The sequence below is a fragment of the Antechinus flavipes genome, chromosome 4 (assembly GCF_016432865.1).
Source record: "Antechinus flavipes isolate AdamAnt ecotype Samford, QLD, Australia chromosome 4, AdamAnt_v2, whole genome shotgun sequence".
In the NCBI taxonomy this organism is placed as follows: Eukaryota; Metazoa; Chordata; class Mammalia; order Dasyuromorphia; family Dasyuridae; genus Antechinus; species Antechinus flavipes.
Genome location: NC_067401.1, coordinates 143,987,994 through 144,013,740, shown reverse-complemented (window position 1 = coordinate 144,013,740; position 25,747 = coordinate 143,987,994). Strand labels below are relative to the sequence as shown.

At 33.1% G+C, this 25,747-nt stretch overlaps 2 protein-coding genes across 4 annotated transcripts in view; both read right to left on the bottom strand.

Annotated features, from left to right (window-relative positions):
- The window catches only part of EFCAB3 (EF-hand calcium binding domain 3), a 169,587-nt gene that overhangs the window by 102,768 nt on the left and 41,072 nt on the right, over window positions 1-25,747 (bottom strand). Inside the window, exons 1-6 of one of the 3 annotated variants that reach the window (XM_051994931.1) lie at window positions 11,537-11,585; window positions 10,851-10,955; window positions 9,852-9,905; window positions 8,215-8,316; window positions 2,280-2,333; window positions 1,498-1,602 (exon numbers count right to left, since the gene is read on the bottom strand). The exons of the other annotated variants lie outside the window; for them this stretch is intronic. Coding sequence (XP_051850891.1) covers window positions 1,498-1,602; window positions 2,280-2,333; window positions 8,215-8,316; window positions 9,852-9,905; window positions 10,851-10,955; window positions 11,537-11,561 — 445 coding nt within the window. The 5' untranslated portion in view covers window positions 11,562-11,585. Of the gene's footprint in view, window positions 1-1,497; window positions 1,603-2,279; window positions 2,334-8,214; window positions 8,317-9,851; window positions 9,906-10,850; window positions 10,956-11,536; window positions 11,586-25,747 lie in introns of those variants that run through there. 3 annotated transcript variants of the gene reach the window in all.
- The window catches only part of LOC127561365 (uncharacterized), a 55,224-nt gene continuing 43,898 nt past the window's right edge, over window positions 14,422-25,747 (bottom strand). Inside the window, exons 13-16 of the mRNA XM_051996634.1 lie at window positions 21,277-21,369; window positions 18,845-18,898; window positions 17,279-17,380; window positions 14,422-14,612 (exon numbers count right to left, since the gene is read on the bottom strand). Coding sequence (XP_051852594.1) covers window positions 14,422-14,612; window positions 17,279-17,380; window positions 18,845-18,898; window positions 21,277-21,369 — 440 coding nt within the window. The remainder of the gene's footprint in view (window positions 14,613-17,278; window positions 17,381-18,844; window positions 18,899-21,276; window positions 21,370-25,747) is intronic.

The window sequence follows — 25,747 nt, the reverse complement described above, 5'->3', positions numbered from 1 at the left end:
AAGCGCTGAAAATTTATAGCCTTTGTCAACTAGTCAGAATAGCATAGGCTCTCATTCATATACACACACATGCATTACAATACATACATTATACACACATATCACACATGTACTCACAAACACACACATTACATGTGTAAATACCACACACATTACAATATGTACATATTACACACATACACATACTTTTTATGTATGCATATATATTTTTTTTCCCTTTTTTTTCTGGCTGAGGCAATTGCGGTTAAATGAACTGCACAGGGTCACACAGCTGAGAAGTGTTAAGCATCTGAGACCAGATTTGAACTCAGGTCCTCTTGACTTCAGGGATAGTTACTCTGTCCACTGAGCCACCTAGCTGCCCCATATATATGTTCTTATCTATATTTATATCTACATTTACTGAAATCATGAACTTTGGTCCAATTAGAGGCCTTGATTTATCTTTTAAAATGCACGTCAATTTTTAGTCAGCTTATTAGATATATGTCTTCCATAATCATAGTGAGATTAAAATTTTTAAACACTTTGCTAATATATCATCTGTTGCTTCATTTGCCAGACTAATAAGGCTAAGTAGATAAGGGATCATCTTCAGAAAGTTGCACATTAGAGGGTTTTTTCTTATTTTGGCCAAAGATAGATGAGGAAATATAGTTAGATATTGCTGGGTGCAATCTGCTTAGACTACTAAGACCATTGTAAACATGGATTTTTTGAAGTAATAGTTACATAATACTTTGGAGTTTGCAATATAGTATACACACTCACATATATATCATATATATTATCCATGTATGTATGTATGTACATATACATTATCCATATACATTATGTATATTCTAATTTGATTCTTAGAACAACCATATATAGTAGACAGTATTACTATCCCCATTTCACAGTTGAGGAAAGACAGATGAGGATCAGTAACTTGTCCAGGATCATACCAGTAAGTTTCTTCTTCTTCCTCTTCTTTTTTTTTTTTTCTGAGGCAATTGGGGTTAAGTGACTTCCGAGGGTCACACAGTTAGGAAGTGTTAAGTGTCTGAGGCCAGATTGGAACTCAAGTCCTCCTGACTTCAGGGCTGGTGCTCTATCCACTGCACCACCTAGCTGCCCTGCCAGTAAGTTTCTTCAGGAAGATCTCAACTCAGTTTTTCTTGAGTCCAAGTCCAGTAATGGAAAATTTTCTCTGGCTTATTAGGATTCCCTGATCACTGTAACACTGGGCTTGTCCCATTAAAGATGGCCATCAGACAGCTCAGGGAAGGACTGTAGTGAAGAGTCAGCAGTCTTCCATTCTTATGTTCTACCTCAGTGGTATTTGTGGAAACTCTTGACTTGAAAGTTCACCCAGAAATAATATTTAAACATTCATTTTGATAGGCTTTTTGTATAGGAAATTTTTTCTTATGAATATAAATAGGATTCTTTAGAATTTGAGACAGGAAAGAAATGTCTTTCCCCAAAGCAAATAGGAACATAAGAAATGCTTACCATCAACTGGCAGGTTACTCAATAGTTCTTCCATTTCTTTATCTGTAAGCTGGATCCCCAGCTTTTCCAGAACTTTGTCCAGATTGTTAATATTAATTTTCCCTCCTTCAGAAATAAGAAAATTGAATAATATAATCAATAAAGCACTCATTAAGTCCTTATTATATGGTAGGCACTGTCTTAAACCATAAAAATTCAAAATCAAGTCAAGTCAACAAGTATTTATTACATGCAAGACAATGTCTTAAAGTCCTGGTAATAAAAGGAAAATCAAAAGCACTGTCTCTGCCCTTAAGGAATTCACATGTGTGAGATAAATACGAAAAATATAGAATTATGCCCAAGACTGACAGATTATATAAAACCCATGTGTAAATTCAATTATATGAATTTCAGAATTGGATTCTTCATTCCTAATTTGTGGGTGAGATAATACAAAATTCTAAGGACACATATGGAGTGTCATTGGAAGAACTTGGAAAGAAGATGGTTTGATCCTATGATATTGGTCTAAGAGACTCTGACAAATATTTTGAAAGAAACCTCCTTAGCACAAAGTAAAGAATAAATTGGTCAAGGCTGATAGATTCTGATAAAGCAGATAGCTAATGTACATATTTTGTCCAAGAGCTTTGAAGTTTTCTACAGAACAGGGTCTGGTGAATTGCCTCCTCTAGGGTGGCTGTATATAAAGAACTGGGAATCATGATAGAGAAACAATCAGTAAATTGGAAATATAAGAGAATTAGTAATTTGAGAACAAATAAAAGTTTTCCACTTACCTTTCAGATTCTGTAGAGCATTTATTAAGTCTTTCAAATTCGCTTTTCCATTGTCTATAAGAGAAGGTGTAATTCAAGTCAGAAAGTAACAGAGAATTACAACAATAGCAACAAAGTTCAGTATTTTTTAAATTTAGCCTATAAAGACCGTTGTATTCCTTCCTTGCTCTACCAGATGGGAAAGAAGAGAGAAGAAGAGCTTTCAAGGGGATAAATCCATCATTTTCATTTACTAAGATTCTTCTGACTCTGTAGTAAATGGAAGATTTATTTCAGAGAAAATCTTCAATTCAAACAGAAATTACTTTAGAAGTTCTTGACTTGAGTACCTTTTTTACACAAAATTGTAAATGGTAGTGTTTTGGTGATGTTTTTTTTCTTCATTATATGACATGTGAATCTGTATCATGTATAATTTTTTTTAAAAAAAGATATAGGATACATTTAAGAAGTTATTTCCCACACTGTGCTTCTCTCTGACTTTTTCTGGATACCAATTCTCTTTTGTGTACTTTATACATCTTTCTTTAATGTCTTTTCATCCTTTTATCCTTTTTCCATTTAGTATTCCTACTTCCTTTCCCTCCCCAAAATACCTCTATTTTCTAATAAAATCTATCTATTTCTAATAAAAATTAATTGTCACTGTTTAGCTGTGCCCTAGTCTTTTTTATTATAGCTTTTTATTTACAAGATATATGCATGGGTAATTTTTAGCATTGACCCTTGCAAAACCTTCTATTCCAACTTTCCCCCTCCTTTCCCCCACCCGCTCCTCTAGATGGCAGGTAGACCCATACATGTTAAATATGTTAAAGTATGTGTTAAATACAATATATGTATACATATCCATAGTTATTTTGCTGCACAAGAAAAATAGGACTTAGACATAAGGTAAAAATAACCTGAGAAAGAAATAAAAAGTGTAAGCAGACAAAAACGGAGTAGAAATGCTATGTTGTGGTTCAAACTCATTTCCCATAGTTCTTTTGCTGGGTGTAGCTAGTTATCTTCATTATTGAACAAATGAAACTGATTTGATTCATCTCATTGTTGAAGAGAGCCATGTCCATCAGAATTGATCATTATATAGTATTGTTGTTGAAGTATATTATAATGATCTCCTGGTCCTGCTCATTTTATTCAGCATCAGTTCATTTAAGTCTCTTCAAGTCTTTCTGAAATCATCCTGCTGGTCATTTCTTACAGAACAATAATATCCCATAACATTCATATACCATAACTTATTCAGCCATTCTCCAATTCATGGGCATCCTCAATTTCCAGTTTCTAGCCACTACAAAAAGGGCTGCCACAAACATTTTTTGTGCCCTACTCTTAATGATCCAATGTGAGGTTTCCTTGATGAAGGAATGATTTGCTATTTCCTTCTCCAGCTCATTTTTCAGATGAGGAAACTGATGTAAGAGAACTTAAGTGAATTTCCCAGAGTCACCCATTTAGTCAGTGTCTAAGGCCAGGTTTGAAGTAAGGAAGATGTGACTTATTGACTCTAGGCCTGGTAATCATTGCATCATCTAGCTACCCCTAATAAGAACCGCAGGTCATAACAAAGAAAAGTATAATAAAGAAAAATATATCCACACATCACTCATATGTGAAAATTTTTTCTTGGTCTGTGCACTTCTATGATTTAACTTCTCTGGCAAGAAATGAATATTAAGATTCACAATCAGCCTTTTGAAATCAGTCTTCAACACATTAATTTTAAGTATTTCAAAGTTGAATTATTGTTTTTTGAATTAATCATTTTATAAATTTTTTTCTTTATTCTGTTCCCAACTTTAATTCATAAAAGGCTTCCTTTGTTTCTCTGAAGCTATTCTTTGTGCTATTTCTTATGCTGCAATAATATTCTATTACATTTATATATTATTATTTTCTTAGCTGTTCCTCAATTGATACACTCTTTAAGTTTTCAGTTCTTTGCTGTAAGAAAAGGTGCTGTTATACAATTTTTTTTTTCCATTTATGGGTCCTTCATGTCTTTTTTGAATTTCCTTGAGGACATAAACAAAGTAGCATTGTATAGCTGGGTCAAAAGGTATAAAAAAATCTACCTGCTTTTTTGCTGTAGGTCCAAATTGCTTTCTGTAATGGTTGGACCAATTCTCAGCTTCACCAAAAGTTTGTTTAAATATTTGTATTTTCAGGACTTCTCAAAATTTTCTTAATAAGTACATTCATTTAGCTAATATTGCCAATTTTTTATGATGTGGATATGTCTCAATCATAAATAATTCATACCTATTTATTTAAGGATATCTTTATTTTTATAAGAGGTGGTGTTTTTATAGTTGTATGCATATAATTTCTTTGTCTTGATAACTAGATGTCTAAATGTAGTACATTTCTGTAGTTCTTTTTAATAGAATATCTATTGTTTATCTCTTTTTCCTTCATGTTGTTGGTAATATGTAAAAAAATTTGGAAATTTTCATCTTATCTTTTTCCATTTTGTTGAAGCTTGTTTTATTTTTAATTATTTTTATTTTGATTTTTAGACTCTAAATAAATTTTCATTTCTTCTGTAAAAATTGATAATTTGTTTTCCTCCCACCTGTAGATCATCTTCAATTTATTTATTTACTTTTGCTCCAATAAGCTTGAACTACATGAAATAAAAGAGGTGACAATTGATATCTTGCTTTAGCTCTATCTTATTGGGACAGGCCATCTATTTATCATCTTAGGATAAATCCATTTTTTTTTTTTTTTGCCAAGTAGAATGCATATTTTGTAACAGAAAAATTCCCATGCTGGGGTTCCTTGTGATAAGATGTTCAGGTTTATTCAAATGGATCTGTTTAGAAGTCCCTTGAAAGGAAGCAGATGTCAGTATCTGAGATTTGGGCTTAAATTATGTCTCATATGATGAATCTTTGGGTAACTTTAGACAAATCACTTAACTTCTCTGAGTCTCAGTTTCATTATCAATAAAATAAGGTGGTTGAACCTGATGACCTTTAAGGATCCCTTTCTACCTCTAAATATATTAGCAAATCCTCCATGTCTGAATATCTTGTGTGACTTTTGTCCATGTTCTCCCTAAAGTTTGCCATCGGGCTACGCCCAACATGCTGGGAGCTTTCCTTGTCCTACATTATCATTATCAGGATAGCAAAGGAACACTATCTACTTGTTAATTCCCCACCCTTACTCTATGATAACCATATTTAATTTCTGTAATTCCAAATTTCATATTGTTTATGTTGTAGTTTGGTAATAACTACAAAGCATATCTCTATTCCCCTGCATGTAATATTCATTTGTAAATCTTGGGAAGTGTTGTTCTGCATGTCTTACTAGAAATAACACTGGATATTTGCATTATTTGCATCAAATACTTGAAGAATATGTGCATTAAAAATGGGCCTTTGTTTCCTTAGGAAAGTTGGTGTAATTAATGGAGCTTTACATTTCTCAAAGCCAATATAGCCTGTTGTCTCCTTCTGGAAACAATTGATCAATCTTTGTTCTTTCTCTCAGATATACTTACTTAGATATACTCATTTGGGTCAAACTGTAAGTTTGTGACATAAAGGCATGAAATAATTTGTATAACAGACATTCCTCATCTACTTGGCCTTCCCTTGTGGATTGTTTGCAAAAACTTTTTAGTAGTTATAGAGCTCTCTCAGGAGGCTCTGCAATATCCCAGTTTTTGATGCAACTGGCAAAATTTCCCAGAGGATCATCTGGGAAACTTCATTATTCACCAAGAAATCCAATTTGCCTTGGACTCTCTATGGCATCTCCTTTATCACAGTGGTGAATTCCTTTAGCCACTATACAGATGCTGGTTTAGGTGGATGGTACAGTGAGAGAAAGTAAGACATGAGTTCAAATTTGACCTCAGACATTTACCTAAGTTATACAACACTAGGCAAGTAGTTTAATGCTGTTTGTGTCAATTTTGTAAAATGGGTTGAGGAAGGAAATGGCAGTTCATTCCAGTATCTTTGCCAAGAAAACCCCAAATGAGGTCCAAAAGAGTTGGCATGGTTGAAATGGCTCAACAGAAAAATGTCTTTCTTTATGTTTATGATCAAAGGATCATTATTTTTGTTGTTATATCTTTCTAAGCAACTTAGACTGATTTTGCACAGGAGATATTTGCTGAAAAAGAGACCTTTAAGTATTCTTTTGCTCAATCAAATCAAATACTTTTTCATAATTGGCAAACAATAAATAAAATGGGATCTTATAATCTCTGTATCTTTCTGTCAACTGCAGAATGAGAAAGCTAGGGCCTGTTGTTGACTGTCTTTTTCAAACCCTGCTTATTCCCTCATAATAACCGTAAGAAAGATATTCTTGAATTGTATATAGATGTTGCATACAACAATTTTATATTGGGGAAAAAGTAGGCATAAGTTAATTATTGTTAATGTTTTCTCAGTCATCTGCTTATTAATATTATTCAATTATCAATAAGATATATTTTTCATATATTCTCTCTCTTTCAGATACTTTCATATACTAGGTGTCCCAAAAGTCTTGTATAGTTTATAGCTCTTTAAGCTGAAAATAGCACTATGACTTTTGGGTGATCTTTTTATCCATCACAATTGTGTCTCCTTTAGAACAAATAATAATCTCTTTATATTCTTGGTCCAATTGGGCAGCTATTTCTCATCTTTGTTCTCTTTAATGCCATTTTTATCCCTCCCTATATTATCTTATCCTAGATGGTGATGTTTGGTTATAAGTATTCTATCTTTACTAGTCTTCACAATTTATTAAATAATCACTAGACATCTTTCCATATTCTCTTATTTATTTTTATTTATTTATCCTTAAACCAGAGATTCCATTAGAGGGATTCCATATAAAGTTTTCTTTACATGGCTATAACTTTTGACAGTTCCATTATGCTTTTCACCAGTCCCAATAGCTTCATTTTTTTTCCTGAAGAAACTGTCCTTGATATGAATACAAAAAGCTTTTTTTTTAATCTAGAAAACTCTGGTGTCTCTCTTTCCCTTATCATGAATAATTATCCTTCATTCTATAATAAGGGATGATTGAAACATTCCATGAAATCATGTTTTTTGTTGCCTCTGTATATAAGACCAGTTTCTTCTTTGCCTCTTCAAACCATTTAACTGTATGACTTTATGGCTTTCATTTAGTTACAAAGTGATTTACAAACTCATTGTATCCTTAAAATTACCTAGTGAGGCTGGAATTATTATCATTTTCATTTTTCAGTGAATAAACTGGGATAACGAGTTTGAATCTTTCCCAGATTCACACAGCCTATGTGCCTTAAGCCTAAATGCCTAAAGTCATGTTTGATCTGTTCTTTCTGACTCTACCCACAACAATTTTATCCACAGTACCACCAGGCTATCTCAAGGATCTATTACTTTTGATTTAACTTACTCACAAATGCCCATTTTAAAATGCTTACTTTCTCCAAGTTATAAGGGAAACAAAACTTCTTCAGATCCTACCCATGGAGAGTAACAATCAAGCTGATATTTGTATTTCAGTCCTCAATTCCCAATCTAATCCTCCTTTCCATGACACCATACTTTCTAAGCCTAGTCCATGCAAAGTTTAGAGAAAATATGAATTATTATGAATTCCCAAATCTAAAGGAAACCATTACCAATTACTTCTAGATTTGTCAGAGTAGTACTTGCCTTCCCAGAATATAATATAGGATGGGGAAATACCATTTGCATTTCTGTAGCTACCACTGAAACTTTATAAGTTCTATACCACTCCCTAGGCTTCCTAGATGCTAAACTGATCCAATCTTTCACTGGTTAGCTTTTATGCTTACCCTGAAGTTGAAGAATGCAAGGTAATAGTCAGAGGCATCTTTCTTTAAAAAGTATCAGACATTTTCATATAATCAAGCCCAAGTTGTTCTCATAGGCACAGTGTAATCTGGAATACTTACCATCAATTGGCAGGATTTTCAGGAGATCTTGATAGTCATCTTCTGTGAGTATGATCCCCATGTCCTTCAGAAAGTCTTTTAGGTTTTGAGTATCAATATTTTCTGTTCACAAAAGATGAGAATGGTGAAAGACAGGAATGTGAGGAACATATAATGATTCCAGAATGGGAAAGATAACATTTGAATCTCATTGTCTTCAAATCCAACAAGGAGAGGAGAGTTATTATTTGAGGTGTGTCTACATATAAATTATGGGAAGTCACCTATGTGTTCAGAATTAGAAATTTTTCTTCCTGGTTCAGGCAAATATGTTTGGTTGAACAATCCTATCCTGAGAAATATAAAATGGTCACCGATAGTTGTCTGGTAAACAGTGGCAAAATGAATGCTTTAAATTATATGAATGTAGCTAATAAGTAGAGTTTGATTATCTTAGCCTTTATCCCAATTATTTTGATTTTTATGAATGTAATCCCACAGTTCACCACTGGTTTGGAGGCCTAGAGTGTTTGTCTCAATCTTAGGAAAAATAGAGCCAGAAAATAGAGCCTATGTTATATCATAGGAAATTTGGAACTTGCTACAAAAGAAACAGAAGAGAATCTAGGAAGTTTGCAAATGTATTTAAATAGAATGATGATCATTTAATAACTCATCCACCACAGGTAACATTAGTGTTGCAGTTGTTTTCCTGGACTCCTGAGTGTCTCTCTTCCTTCTTCCCACACCATACCTAACAAATGCCCAAATCTTGCCATTTTCCCTCATTAAATTCTTTCAGATTTACCCTTATTTTTCTTCTCATACCACTATAACTTAAGTTCAAATCGTTGTCTCCTTTGAAGAGATGTTACAGTGGCACTGAATTGGTGTCTCTTTGCCCCCAAATCCTTTCTTTATCCTTTTTATCTTCCATACATTTGCTAAAGTAGTGTTCTTTAAGCTTACATTTCCCTTGGTTCCCTACTTCTCCTGAGTGAAATACATAAAACTCCCGTCTCTATGGATTTTAAAACCTGTCCCCAATCAATCTTTCTAATCTCATTATATATACTTTTCTTTTGCCCAGCTTCTCTTCTTCACACAGCTTTTCATGTCTATTATCTTATTAATTGCCTTCATGCTATCTTTTCTTATTTCCATCTCAGAACCCTTCTTTTCCTTCACAATCTCTGCCTTCTATGAGGAGGCTTTCCTGATTCCCCCACTGCTAGGACCTTCCCCTCCCAAATTATGTTGTATTTATTCTGCATATATTTATATGTATACATGTTGTCTTTCCTAAGAGAAGGCAAACTCCTTGTGATATGGGACTTTTTCACTGTTTTTGCCTTTGTTTCTCCAGTACCTAGCACAGATCTAATGGGCTTCTAATAATTGCTTGCAAGTTGATTATCTGTCAGTGTAGATAACAAATTATCCTCACTGTTTAGGAGCTTGCCTACAATGGAAAGTAACTTCTCCTACAGTCACATAGCTAGTAAGTGCCATAGGTAGGATGTAAATATAAGGTCTTCTTTTGACTCTCAGGCTATATTTCTGATCCACTATTCCATGCTTTCTCTCATAGGTTTTTCTGAAATATATCGAGATGTTGATTATTTATCTGTGCCTTCTCATTATAACTTCTCACTCACCTTCAATAGATTTCACCTTATCCAAAACTTCATTCAGTGCAACATTCCCATCAGCTGTAAGATAAGGCACAAGTTTAGAGATCTAAGGATGCAGAATCTTACAAAGATAGCATTATATTACATTGCATCCTAAAATTATGAAATAAACCAGGGAAATTTATCATTTTTCCTCTGATCTCATTTACCTTGAAATTTTATCATATTTTATCTATACCTATTATCTATATTTACTGAAATCATGAATTTTCATCCCTCATTAGTCTTTTAAAATGCATGTCAATTTTCAGGTAGCTTATAACGTACATGTCTTCCATAGCCATGGTGAAATCAAAATTTTCAAATATTCTGCTAGAAAATTATCATTTGCCTCCTTACAAGACCAATAAGGCTAAATAGATAAGGGATCATTTTCAGAAAGTTGCACATTAGATATTTTTTCTTATTTTGCCCAAAGAAAGATGAGAAGATATAGTTAGATATATTTGCATATGTATGTATATATACATATATATATTTCTAATTTGATTCTCAGAACAACCTTATATAGCAGATGTTATTACTATCTCCATTTTACAGAATGAGAAAAGAGAGATTAAATGAGGACAAGTGACTTGTTTAAAATCACACCAGTAAGTGACTAAAACAGGATTTGAATTCAGTGTGTCTTGAGTCTAAGTCTAATACTAGAAAATTTTTTCTGGCTGGTTAGGATTCCCTGATGACACTAACGCTGGGCTTGTCCCATTAAAGATGGCCATTAGGCAGTTCAGGGAAGGACTGTGATGAGAGTCAGAAATCCTCCATTTCTGTGTTCCACTTCTCAGTGCCATTTGTGGGAATTCTTGACTAGAAAGTTCAGTCAGAAGTAATATTTTATTATTCATTTTGATAAGGTTTTTGTATAGGAAATTGTTTTCATGTGAACTAAATTAGGACTCTTTCAGAAATTCTCAGACAGGAAAGATGCCCACAACAAACAGGGGCATAAGAAATGCTCACCATCAACTGGCAGGTTACTCAATAGTTCTTCCATTTCTTTATCTGTAAGCTGGATCCCCTTCTTTCCCAGAACTTTATGCAGATTATCAACATTAATTTTCCCTCCTTTAGAAACAGGAAAATTAAATTATGTTATCAATCAAGCATTCATTGAGTCCTTATTATATGTCATCCAATGTAGTAAAGCATAGTAATTCAAAACCAAGCTACGTCAACAAGCATTTAAGAGATTACTGCATGGCAGGTAATATCATAAAGTGCTGGTAATAAAAGGAAAATCAAAAGCAATGTCTCTGCCCTCATTACATGAATTTAAACACTGGATTCATCATTTCTAATTTGAGGGTAAGATAATACATATTTTTAAGGACACACACATGGAGAGTCATTGGGAGAACTTGGAAGATGATCTGCTCTTTTTTTTTACTGGTCCAAGAGACTCTGACAAGTACACTTTGAGAGAAACCTCCAGAGCACATAGTAAGGAATAAATTGGCCAGAGTTGTACAAATTTTGGCCAAGAGCTTTGAAGTTTTCCACAGTTAACAAGTCTGGTGAATTTCCTCCTCCAAGATGGCTGTAGATAAAGAAGTGGAAGGCATGACAGAGGAATACTATATCAGTAAATTTCAAAAATAAGAGAATTCACCTTAAAATCACTGAGAATAAAAAATTTTTTCACTCACCTTTCAGATTCTGTAGAGCATTCATCAAGTCTTTCAGATTTATTTTCTCATTGGCTGTAAGAGAAGGTATATTTCAGGTCACAGAGAAAATAACAGAGAATTACAATAATACAAATAATAGCACATCCAACAGCAATAACAATTATACAATAAAATCATCAATATGTAAACTCAGGCTATAAAGACCATCCTATTCCTCTTTGCTCCATCAAATGGGCAAGAAGAACGTAGAAGAGCTTTCAAGGGGATAAATTCATCCCTTTCATTTACCAAGATTCTTCTGACTCTGTGGTAACACAATTCATTTTAATGAATAGAAGATTTATTTCAGAGAAAAACTTAGATTCAAACAAATATTACTTCACATGCTCTTGACTTGAGTGCATTTTATAGGAAATTGTAGTTGGTACTGTTTTGGTAATAGAGTGCTTTTTCATTACATGAAAATTTGATATTGGATTATGTGCAATTTTTTAAAAATATATGATAAATTTAAGAAGGTATTTCCTGCATTGTGCTTCTCTCTGACATTTTCTGAATACCAGTTCTCTTTTGTGTATTTTATACATCTTTCCATTCTTTTATTCTTTTTCTATCAGTATTATAGCTTCCTTTTCTTTCCCCAAATGCCATTCCTCTATCTCTAATAAAAACTTTATATTCATTGTTTAGCTGTGCCCTACTCTTAATGACCCAATGTGAGGTTTCCTTAATGGAATGGTTTGCTATTTCCTTCTCCAGCTCATTTTACAGATGAGGAAACTGAGGCAAGAGAACTTAAGTGAATTGTCCAGAATGACCCATCTAGTCAGTGTCTGAGGCCAGATTTGAACTAAGAAAGATGTGACTTATTGATTCTAGACTTGGCAACCTATCCATTGCATTATCTAGCAGCTCCTACTAAGAACCACAGGTCATAACAAAGAAAAGCATAATAAAGAAAAATATATCCACACATCACTCATATGTGAAAATTTTTTCTTGGTCTACAACTCTATTCTGTAATTTCTCTGGCAAGAAATTAATATTAAGATTCATAATCAGTCTTTTGAAGTCAGTCCATATCACATTAATCTTGTCTTTCAAAGTTGCTTTTGTTTTTGAAACAATCATTTCATAATTTTTTTTTGGTTGGGCTTACTTCATTCAGCTTCAATTCATAAAAAGCTCCCCTTTAGTTCTCTGAAGCTATCCTTTGTGCCTTTTCTTATGATGCAATAATATTCTATTACATTTGTATATTATAATTTCCTTAGCTGTTCCTCAGTGGATACATACCCTTTACATTTCCAGTATATACCAAAATGTACTGTTATACATTTTTTCTTCTACTTTTGTGTCCTTTATGTTTTTTTTTTTATTTCTTTAATGACATAAACAAAGTAGAAATATCAGTGGGTCAAAGGGTATAATAATTTTCTTTACTTTTTTTCTATAGGTCCAAATTGCTTTTCAGAATATTTGAACTAATTCTCAGCTTCACCGAGTTCATTAAAATACTTGTATTTCCAGGACCTCTAAAATTTTTCTGAATAAATACATTAATTTAACTAATATTTCCACTTTTAAAATTATATGAACATGGTGTCAAAGTATGAACAATTCCTACTTATTTCATTAATGATATCTGTATTTTTAGAAAGTTTGTTTTTATTTTTGTGTGCATGACATTTGTCATTTTGGAAGATATGCTTCAAAGAATTGTACATTTCTGAAGTTATTTTTAATGGAATATCTATTTTTATCTCTTTATTGTATTCCCTTATTGTATTGGTAATATATAGAAAGTTTGGAAATTCACGTGGAAATGGTTTTATTTATATTTTTCTATTGTGCTGAACTTTTTTTTTGAATTTTTCTAAATTTTTATTTTAATTGTTAGGATCTTTTAAATAAACTTTCATATCATCTATAAAAACTGATCATCTTGTTTTCCTTCTACATGTAATCCTTCAATGTAATTATTTTTGTTACAATAGGTGGAACTACGTTAAATAATAGAGGTGACAACTGATTTCCTTTTTTTTATTCCTAGCTTATTGGGAAAGGCCATGTGTTTCTCATCCTAGGACAGCCTCATGTTTTGCCAAATAGAATGCATACTTTCAAACAGAAAAGCTTCCATAGTGAGGTTCCCTGTGTGATAAGAACTCAGGCATATTCAAAAGGATCTTTTGGGATTTCCTTGAAAAGATGCAAATAGCAGAGTACCAAACTTGGAGTCTGAGATTTAGGTTGCAATGATATCTCATATGATCAATAACTGTGTAATTTTAGGCAAATCACTTAATCTCTCTGAGCTTCAGTTTCATTATCTATAAAATGAAGAGTTTGGACTTGATGACTTTTAAAGTGCCTTCTAGCTCTAAATATATTAGCAAACCCTCCATACCTGAGTATTTTGTGTGACTTTTGTCCGTGTCTTCCCAGATGTTTGCCTATCACCCACGTTGTTGGGAGGTTTCCTTACCTTATACTGTTATTATCAGGATAGCAGTGGAGCACTCTCATTATCTGCTTGTTTACCCCTCAAACTTACTCTGTCATAACCATATTTAATTCCTATTCTTCCTAGTTGCTCATTGATTGTAGTTGATAATGATTACAAAGCATCTCTCTGTATATGATATTAATTTTTAAATCTTGGGAAGTGTTTTATTCAATGTCTTGATAGAAATAATACTGGCAAAATAATTTATTTAAAATGGGTCTTTGTTTCCATAGGAAATTTGATGTAATTTGTTGAATTTTTTACATTTCCCAAAGACAGCCTAACCTACTGTTTTCTGGGAAGAACTGATCCATCTTTGTTCTTTCTTCCAGGTACACTTACTCAGGGACAAAGTCCCTTGGCCTTCCCAGTTTGGATTGTTTGTAAAAACTTTTTAGTAGTTACTGAGCTCTCCCAGGAGACTCTGCAGTATTCCAGTTTTTGTTGCAACTAGCAAAATTTCATCCCCAAAGAGGACCATCTGGAAAACTTTTCTATCCACCAAGAAACCCACTTTACTTTGGTCTCCCCATGGTATCTCCTTTATTACAGAGCTAAATGTTTTAGTTTCTATGTAGATAGATCCTGGTTTTAGAGAGGTGATGCAGTGAAGAGAGCATGAGACTCTTAGAGGTAGAAAGACCTAGGTTCAAATCTGGACTCAGTCACTAGGTGTGGGGCATGGAGCAAGTATTTTAATCCTGTTTGTAAGTTTTGTAAAATGGGCTGAAGAAGAAAATGGCAGTTCATTCCAGTATCTTTGCCAAAAAAACCAAAACAAAACCCTAAATGAGGTCCTGGAAAGTTGGACATGATTGAAACAACTCAACAGAAAATATGTCTTTCCTTATGTTTATAATCAGAGGGCCATTGAACAGGGTTATCTCTGTTGTTAGATCTTTCAAGGAACATAGATTGCTTTTTGCATATGGACAGGAAATCTTTTTTGGAAAAGAGTCTCTCAGGCGTTCTTTTGCTCAGTCAAATCAAATACTTTTTCATAATTGGCAATCAGTTAGTAAAATGCGATCTTATATTTTAGGCATCTTTCTGTCAGCTACAAAATGACAAAGATGTGAGACATAGTTGACTATCTTTTGCAAACACCCACTTGTTCCTTCCTAATACCCTCAACAAAGATGCTCTTGAATTGTGTATAGATGTCTTATATAATGATTTAATTTTGGTGGAAAAGTAGGCATAGGTCAATGACAATGTTTTCTCAGTCACCTGTTTATTAACATTATTCAATTTATTAATAATGTATATTTATATTCATTCTATCTTTTCTATTTATAATTTATCATAGTAATCATTAGATGTCTTTTCATTTTCTTTTATTTATTTTATATCCTTAAATGCACTAGATATCCCATTAGAGGTATTCCATATAAAGTTTTCTTTAAATTAGTATAACTTTTGACATTTCTACTATGTTTTATGAGATAATGTTGTTTTATAGCTATAGCCATTCATTCTTCTCCATGAAATTTTATAAACAATTTTATTAATTAAAACTAATGTTATCATGTTTTTTCACTTGGCATATAAGTCAAACTTTTTAGACTAAGATACTTACTGGGTTCATTTTGTTTTCATTTTGTGGCAATGGATTGAGAATGGTTAAGGTTTTGCTTTGTAATGGCCATCCATGTATTTTTTGATGCATATTTTCCATTTTCATTAATTAATCTTTGTTTAAATAATTCAAGATTGAGTTGTTTCAACCATATGCCATATTCCCTTTTTACTATTATGTTCATGATTGTATATTATTTTCTATTCTTGATATATAAAAAATCATATCCAGAATATTGCAACAAAAAAGATAATGTTATATTTTTATATTATGTTCTTTATCTTGACAAAAGTAGTCTTTTTATTTACAACTTGGTCCAGTGATTACTCATCATTGATATAAATACTTTCTAATCTGTTAAGAAATAATTATTTCTTTTGGTGTTCACTAGTACCAATACCTTCAATTCTTTTTTGAAGAAGCTATTCTTGATATGAATGCAAAAAGGTTTTGCATAGTTTAGAAATCTCTGGTGTCTCTTTTTCCTTTATCATGAATACATATCTTTTATTCTACAATAAGGAATGACTAAATATTCCATGAAATTATGCTTCTTGTTATCTTTGCATGTGACAAGACCAACTAGGATCAACCTCTTTGTTTGCATCTTTAAACCATTTAACCAGATGAAAATAAGCTTTCATTTAGTTGCGAAGTGATTTACAAATTCATTTTATCTTCAAAATAACCTGGAGAGGCAGTATTGTTATTATTCTCATTTCCCAGTAAAGAAACTGGAGCAATGGGAGTTTAAGAGACTTTCCCTGCCTCACTCAGCTAATCAACGCCTGAGGCCACTACACACAGCATTTTAACCACAGTACCACCAGCCTGTACAGCTCAAGTGCCCATTACTTTTCATTTCATTTACTCACCAATGCCCATTTAAAAATGCCTACTCCTACAAGGCAGACGGGAAGCAAAGATTTTTCAGATTCTACCCATGGAGAGTAACTACCAAGATGATATTTATATTTCAGTTCTCGATTCCCAATTCCTTTCCATGACAACACACTTTTTTTTTAAAGGGATCTGAGGAGTCCTATTAACAGTAGTCCATTCAAAGTGTAGAAAAACTATGAAATAGTGTGAATTCCCAAAGATAAAGCAATATAAATTCTCATGACCAATTAGTTTAGACTTGTCTTTCTAGAATCTAATATAGTAGAGGGAAATACTATTTACATTTCTGTAGGTACCAGTGAAATTTTATAAATTTGTGGAGTTTTACTTAATGGTGAATACTCCTATATCATCCTTCCATGAGAAAACCAAACTGAACAAATTTACCTCCTTTGCCTGTTTCCTTTCATGTTCCTCCAGCTCTTTTGGTTGAGAATCCCCAGTGCTCATGCTAGCCAATTTGAATTGTGTGGAAATAAGATTACTTTCCATTTGGGGCAGTATTGGGTTACATTCCTGTCATTCCTTAACTATGTCTTCTATTTCCCTACCTACTTCCCTTTATTTTTATTCTTCCGAATCTTTCTTGTTTAGGTTTCCTGGTTGCTAAAATGGTCTAATCTTCCACCAGTTAGCCTTTATGCTTACCCTAAAGTTGAAGAATTCTAGGGAGCAGAGTGAGGCAGCTTTCTTTATAAAGTATAAGACATTTTCACACAATCAAGCCTAAGTTCCCCCTCATAACCTCAGTGTAATTCAGAATACTTACCATCTATTGGCAGGTCTTTCAGGAGATCTTGATATTCATCTTCTGTGAGTATGATCCCCATGTCCTTCAGAAAGTCTTTTAGGTTTTGAGCATCAATATTTTCTATTTACAAAAGATGAGAATGGTGAAAAACAGGAATGTGAGGAACATATAATGAGTCCAGAGTGGGAAAGATAAGCATCTGAGTCCTATCGTCTCCAAATTCAACAAGGAGAGGAGAGTTAGTATTCGAGGTGAGTCTACATATAAATTATAGAAGGTCACCCAGGCCTTCAGAATTAGTAATTTTCCTTTCTAGATTCATGTCTGGTGACCACTGGCAAAATAGTGAGCTTTAAATTACATGGATGTGGTTAATAAGTAGGGTTTGATTATCTTGGCCTTTATTCCAATTGTTTTGATTTTTTTGAATGCAATCCCACACTTCACCACTGATTTGGAGAACTAGAATGAAATCTGTAGAGCCGACAAATACCTTACATTATACAAAATTTGGGACTTGCTACAAAAGAAACAGAAGAGAATCTAGAAACTTGGGAATGTATTTAAATATAGTGATGACCATTTAATAATTTACCTACAACAGGTAGAATTAATGTCAGAGCTGTTATCCTGGACTTCTGAGTCTTTCTCCCTGCATACCATGCTATATCTAAAAAATGCTTGAAACTTGGCATTTTTCCTTCTATAAAGTCATTCAAATCCACCTCTTTTCTCTCTGCTCAGAAACCATACCTTAAGTTCAAATCATGGTCCATCTTGCTTTTGAAGAGTTGTTACAATGGCACCTTAATTGATATCTCCCTGATTCAATAGTCCTCTCCCCCTTGAATTCATCTTCCACATAGTTGCCAAAATAGTATTCTTTAAATATATATCTATTGATTGTATCACGCCCCTGGTTTCTTATTTCTCCTGGATCAAATACATAAACTCCTTTATCTATGGATTTTAGAACCTGGCCCTAATCTGTCTTTCCTTTGCCCCTCTTCTGTTCCTTCCATGTCTCTCTATTATCTTACTAGCTGTCTCCCATTCTCTCCCTCCTTCCTTCTACCTTAGACTTTTTCTTTTTCTTCATGGTGAGCCACAATCTCTGCCTTCTATGAGAAGGCCTGATTCCTTCACTGCTAAGACACTCCCCTCCCCAATTATGTTGTACTTATTCTGCATTTATTTATATGTGTACATGTGATCTTTCCCAAGATAAGGCAAACTCCTTGTGAGATGAGATCTTCTCATTGTTTTTACCTTTGTTACTCCTCCAGTGCCTAACAAAAGATCCAATAGGCTGCTAACAAATGCTTGCAAATTGATTATCTGTGTACCTACAGGTCAGCCAATTATCTTTATGTATACTGTTTAGGAGTCTGCCTGCCAAGGGAAGTAACTTGCCCCACAATCACTCAGCTAGTAAGTGCCATAGGCAGGATGTAAATATAGGGTCTTCTTGACTCTCTGGTTATATTTCTGATTCACTATGCCATGATTACTCTCATAGATTTTTCTGAAAAGCGTTGAGATGTTGATGTTTACCCTGCCTTTTCCTTTTAATTTCCCACTCACCTTTAATAGATTTCACCTTATCCATAACTTCATTAAGGGCAACATTCCCATCAGCTGTAAGATAAGGCACACATTAGACAGAGACCTGGGGAATGCAAAATCTCAAAAAATTGTATTACATTATATTCTGAAATTAGGTAAGCCAGAGTAATTTAACATTTTTCTCTGATTTCAGTCCATTATCTTGGAATTTAATCCTATTTTTCTGTAGATGTTAATTTAAAACAGCTAGTTAAGAAATGAAGAAAATTCTCAACCTATAAATAGATGATAATAAAGTAATAGTAATAGTTGGTATTTATATAAGGATTGAGGGATTGCTAAGTGCTTTTCAAAGATTGACTCATTTTAATTTCATAAGAACCATAAGCAACTGGTAGTATTATTATGTCTATGTTACAGATGAGGAAGCTGAGGCTCAGAGACGTTAAATGACTTGCTTAAGGCACATAGCTTGTTTGTGCCTAAGACTCTGAATTCAGATCTCCCTGACTCTGCATCTAGACCTATACATACTGTACCATTAACATACCTCACACAACCATTCAGGGATCCTCTTCTTTTTGCTACTGAACATCAGAAGAATTTCTAATAGGACATTTTAGTTAGACGTATGAGATTTGGGATATTTGGCAGTAAGTGGCACAACTGGCCACTACCTATCCCTTGGTCTCAATTTCTTCCTTCATAAAAAAAAGGGACTAGACTAGGCCATGTTTGTGTCCCTTCCCAGCACAGATATGATATGATACTATAAACTAAGAAACTTCTGTGTTTTTTCCCAATAATACAAGGAAGAGTTCTTTCAATGTTCCAAAATCTTCTATGTGGTTAATATTTTATGTATCTTTGATTTCTGTAATTGAATAAGTTTAGAATATGTTGTATATGAGGAAACAAACATATAACTCTATTATAAAAATATTATGCTAAAATAGCAGTTAAATGATTCAGGTGGAAATAAGTATAGCCCCTGCAGAAGAATATTTCCATTTAGGAGGATCACTTTGTTAAAAGCCTAACGATTGAACTATTGAACTACAGAAAAAGTTTATGCTATTTAAGTTTATGCTGTGTGATAAAGGGCATAATAATTGTCTTTGCTACAGGAATCATTACCAAGTGTGTACACTCTAAATATCAACTTCAACTTTTTCCTTATCCTCTACTCTCCACATCCAGCCAATTGCTAAGACTTGTTGATTTTCCTTCTACAATCTTTCTGTTTGCATCTCTCAAACCACACTCGCATTGTGAATATGCATGGGCCAATTTAATTTGGATACAGTATTTACTTTTGTTTTGGGAGGCAGAAATGACTGTCAAAGGCCGCTTACAAAATGAGAGGTTTACAAAATGTATTATTAGAGGGAATATAGTGAAAGGTCATTGATTCCTGATGTATTGAAATTTCATGTCCTTTATCAACTGAGCAGAATAGCATAGCACCCTATTCATATACACCCCTATGCACATATGTATATGTATTTATGTGTATGTATACACATACATATTTTTCATACAGAAATATATATATACATATATGTGTGTATTTATAGCTATATTTGCTGAAATGATGAATTTTGGCTTAGAGAAACTGATTGGTCTTTTAAAATACATCCTAATTTTTATATACATACATATCTCCCATTAACCATTAATATTTTTAAACACTACCAGTAAATCATCAGTTACCTCATTTATAAAACCAATAAAGCAACGTATATATAAGGGATAATCTTCAGAAAGTTGCATAATACATGATTTTTTCTTATTTTGACCAAAGAATGATGACAAGATATAGTTAGATGTAATTGGGTTACAGTCTGCTCAATCTATTGAGACCATTGAAAACATGGCTCTTTTGAAATAATAATAATTGGTATTTACATAATAGTTTTATGTTTCAATACTATACATATATTTACATATGTGCATAAACTATATTTTTTCTAATTTGATTCTCAGAACAATTTTATATAGAAGGCACTATTATTATTCTCATTTTACAGATGAGAAAAGAGAGGTTAAATGAGGAAATGTGACTTGTCCAGAATCACACCTGTCTAAACCAGGATTTGAACTCAGGTCCTTCCTGACTCCAAGTCCAGTACTAGAACATTTTTCTCTGGCTGGTTAGGATTCACTGATCACAGTAACATTGGGCTTCTCCCTTTAAAGATGGCTATTAAGCAACAAAAGTAAGACCAGTGGCGAAGTCAAGAATCTTCCATTCCTGTCTTCTATCTCAGTGACATTTTGGGGAACTCTTGACTTGAAAGCTCAATAAGAAAAATTTCGTCATTCATTTTGATGAGCTTTTTGGATAGGAAATTCTCTTCATGTGAACTAAATTAGCCTTCTTTCAGAAATTCTCAGACAGGAAGGTAATGTCTTTCCCCACAGTAAACAATAGCATAAGTAATGCTCACCATCAACTGGCAGATTATTTAATAATTCTTCCATTTCTTTATCTGTGAGCTGGATCCCCATCTTGTCCAGATTATCAATGTTAATTTTCCCTCCTTCAGAAATAAGAAAATTGAATTATGTAATCAATAAAGCACTCATTAAGACTTATTATATGTTAGGTATTGTAGTAAATCATAGGAATTTAAAACCAAGTCAAGTCAACAAGCATTTCTTTAAGAGATTACTACATAGCAGGCAATATTATAAAGTCCTGGTAATAAAAGGAAAATCAAAAACACTGTCTCTGTCCTTATGGAGTTCATAGTCTAATTGTGAGAATAATAAGAAACATGGAATTGTGTCCAAGATTGACAGATTATATAAAACCTACATGTAAATTCAATTATTATATGAATTTCAAAACTGGATTCATCATTCCTAATTTGAGGGTGAGATAATACAAACTGCTAAGAACACACATGGAGAGTCATTGGAAGAACTTGGAAGATACTCTGACAAATATTTTGGGAGAAACCTCCATAGCACATAGTAAGGAATAAATTGGTCAGGGCTGATGGATTCTGGCAAAGCAGACAGATAATGTACATATTTTGGCCAGGAGCTTTGAAATTTTCTACAGTAATAGAGTTTGGTGAATTTCTTCCTTCAGGATGGCTGTACAAAAAGAATTGGATGCCATGATAAAGAAACAATCAGCAAATTGGAAGGATAAGAGAATCATTGACAACAAATAAAACACCTTTCAGCTTCTGTAGAACATTCATTAAGTCTTTCAGATGCACTTTCCCATTGGCTGTAAGAGAAGGTGTAATTCAGGTTCCAGACAAAGTAACAGAGAACTACAATAATAGCACAAAGTTCATAATTTTGTAAATCTTGTCAATAGACAGTCCTATTCCTTTCTTCTTTCACCAAATGGAAATGAAGAAAGAAGAGCTCTCAAGGAGATAAATCCATCCCTTTCATTTACCAAGGTTCTTCTGACTTACAATTCATTGTAGTGAATGGAAGATTTATTTCAGAGAAAATCTTTGATTCAAACAGATATTACTTCACAAGTTCTTGACTCAAATATTTTTTACATGAAATTGTAGATAGTACATTTTTGTTAACAAGCTGTTTTTTCATTATGTGAACATATGAGTATTATGTATAATTAAAAAAATAGATGATAAATTTAAAAAGGCATTTCCCACATTGTGCTTCTCTCTTTTTCTGAGTGCCTATTCTCTTTTGTGTATTTTATACATCTTTCATTAATATTCTTTTCAATCATTTATCCTTTTTGGTGTTACTATTACTTCCTTTTCCGCCCTAAAATTCCATGCTTCTACTGCTAATAAAAACCTGATTGTCACTGTTCAGCTATGTTCTATTCTTAATGACCCAATATGAAGTTTTCTTGATAAAGGAGTTATTTGCTGTTTCCTTCTGCAGCTCCTTTTTCAAATGAGTAAACTGAGACAAAGTAACTTAAGTGAATTGTCCAGGGTCACCTATCTAGTCAGTGTCTAAGGCCAGATTTGAACTAAGGAAGATGTGACTGTAGGCCTGGCAATCTATCCATTGTATCATCTAGCTGTTCCTAATATGAAGCACAAGTCATAACAAACAAAAATATTGGAAAAAAAACACCAGCCACGTGTGAAATTTTTTGTCTTGGTTTGCACTTCTATTCTGTAACTTATCTGGCAAGAATTGAATGTTAAGATTCATTACCAATTTTTTGAAGTCAGATTCCTTCACATTAATGTTAAATCTTTCAAAGCTGCTATTGTTTTTGATGTAATCATTTAATAGTTTTTTTACTTGCATCTGTTCAGTTTACTCAGCTTCAGTTCATAAAATCTGCCTTTGTTTCTCTGAAAGCTATCTTTTGTTCTTTTTTAATGGTTCAATAATTTTCTATTACATTTATATATTATAATTTCCTTAGCTATTCCTCAGTTGATACATACTCTTTTAAATTTCCAGTTCTTTGTTATAACAAAAAGGCTACCAGACATTTTTCTTCTACTTATGGGTTCCTTATGTCATTTTTTGGTTTCTGTAAGGACATAAACAAAGTAGCTTTACAGCTGGGCCAAAAGATATAAAATGTTTACTTTTTTTTTTTTTTTTTTTGCTATACGTCCAAATTGCTTTCCAGAATGGTTGGACAATTCTCAGCTTCACCAAGAGTTCATTGAAAGACATGTCTCTTCACATGGCCTTTCAAAATTTTCTGAATAAATACATCAATTTAACTAATATTTCAACTTTTTTATTATGTGAACATGGTCCAAACATGAGCAATTTATAGCTATTTAATTAATGGCATCTTGATTTTTATTAAGGGTGTTTTTTATATATCTCTCTATATATAATTTCTTTTTCTGTCTTGGTACGTAGACTTCAAAACATCATACATTTGTGGAATTATTTTTAATGGAATATCTATTTTTGTCTCTTCCTTTATTATGCTGGTAATATATAGAAAGTTGGAAATTTGATTTTATATTTTTTCTATTTTGCTGAATTTTTTTTTAATTTTTAATTGTTTTCAGTTTAATTGTTAGGGTCCTCTAAATAAATTTTCATATCCTCTGTAAAAACTGATAATCTTGTTTTCCTTCTATATGTAGCACTTCAACATGTTTATTGTTTTTTGCTACAATAGGTAGAATTACATCAAATAATGGAGATGACAATTGACATCCTACCTTATTGAGAAAGACCATGTATTTTCTCATCCTAGGACAGCCCCATGTTTTGCCAAATAGAATATACTTTCAAATAGTAAAGCTTTCATAGTGAGGTTCCCTGTGTGATAAGATGCTCAGGTACATTCAAATCTATTTGTGTGATGCGCAATGCACATGTCATTATGCTAAAATTGGAGTCTGAGATTTGGGTTTAAATGATATGATAAATATATGATAAATAAACTGAGTAACTTTAAGCATATCACTTAACCTATCTGAGCCTCAGTTTCATTATCTATAAAATGAGGACTTGATGATCTTCAAGGTCCCTTCTAGCTCTAACTATATTAGCAAACCCTCCATGCCCGAATATCTTACATGACTTTTGTCCCTGTTCTTCCTGAAGCTTACCATAGGGTTACCATCCAACAGGCTGGGAGCTTTCCTTGTCCTATATTGTCTTGATATATAGTGGAGCAGTGGAGTACTCTTGTTTATCTACTTGTTAACTCCTTACTCTTGCTCTATGATAACCATATATTTAACTCCTGTTCTTCTTAGTTACTCATTGCTTATATGTTGTATTTTGGTAATAGCCACAAAGCATCTCTTTATTTCCCTCTATGTGACATTCATTTTTAATTCTTGGGAAGTGTTTTATTCCATGTCTTGCTGTTGTATTCCATGTCTTGCTGGAAATAATACTGGCAGAATACTTGTATTCAAAATGGATCTTTGTTTCCATAGGAAACAGTGTAGTTATTGGAGTTTTGCATTTCCCCAAAGCAACTTAATCTACTATCTTCTTCTGGGAAGAACTGGTTCATCTTTATTTTTCTTCCAAATATACTTAATTCACAAACAAACTGTCTAAATTTGTGACATAAAGATATGTCATGATTTGTGTAATAGAAATGCTTCCTCTATGTGGCCTTCCCAGAGTGGAGTGTTTGCAAAAACTCTTGAGTGGTTACAGATCTCTCCCAGGAGGATTTGCAATATTCAATTTTTGATGCAATTAGCAAAATTTCATTTCCAAAGAGGACCACCTGGAGAACTTCACTATCCACCAAGAAACTCACTTTATCTTGGACTTCCCATAGCATTTTCTTTATTACAGTATATAATGCCTTTAGTCATTATACAGATCCTGATTTTAGATAGTAGTGCAGTGAATCGAGCACTCCTGGAATAAGGAAATCCTGTGTTCAAATCTGGCCTTAGTCACTTACAAGCTGTGTGACACTAGTTAAGAAGTGTAATCTGGTGTGCCTCAGTCATGTAAAATGGGCTGCAGAAGGAAATGGCAATTCATTCTTGTGTCTTTGCCAAGAAAACCTCAATGACATCCACGAGAGTTGGACATGATTGAAATGTCTTTTCTTATGTTTCTGATCAGAAGGTCATTGAACAGGGTTGTTTCTGTTGTTAGATCTTTCAAAGAACCCAGATTAATTTTTGCATATTGACAGATTATCTTTGTTGGAAAAGAGAATCTCAGGTATTATTTTGCTCAAACAAATCACATACTTTTTTTCATAATTGGCAAGCAGTAAGTAAAATAGGATCTTATATTCTCTGCATCTTTCTATGAGCTACAAAATGACAAAGATGTGAGACATTGTTGACTACTTTTGGCAGATACCTTCTTGTTGCTTCCTAATAACTTCAAGATAGATATCCTTAAATTATTTATATATAGCTCATGTCACAATTTTGCATTGGTGGAAGATTAGGCATAGGTCAATGACTATTGATGTTTTTTCAGTCACCTGTTTATTAACAT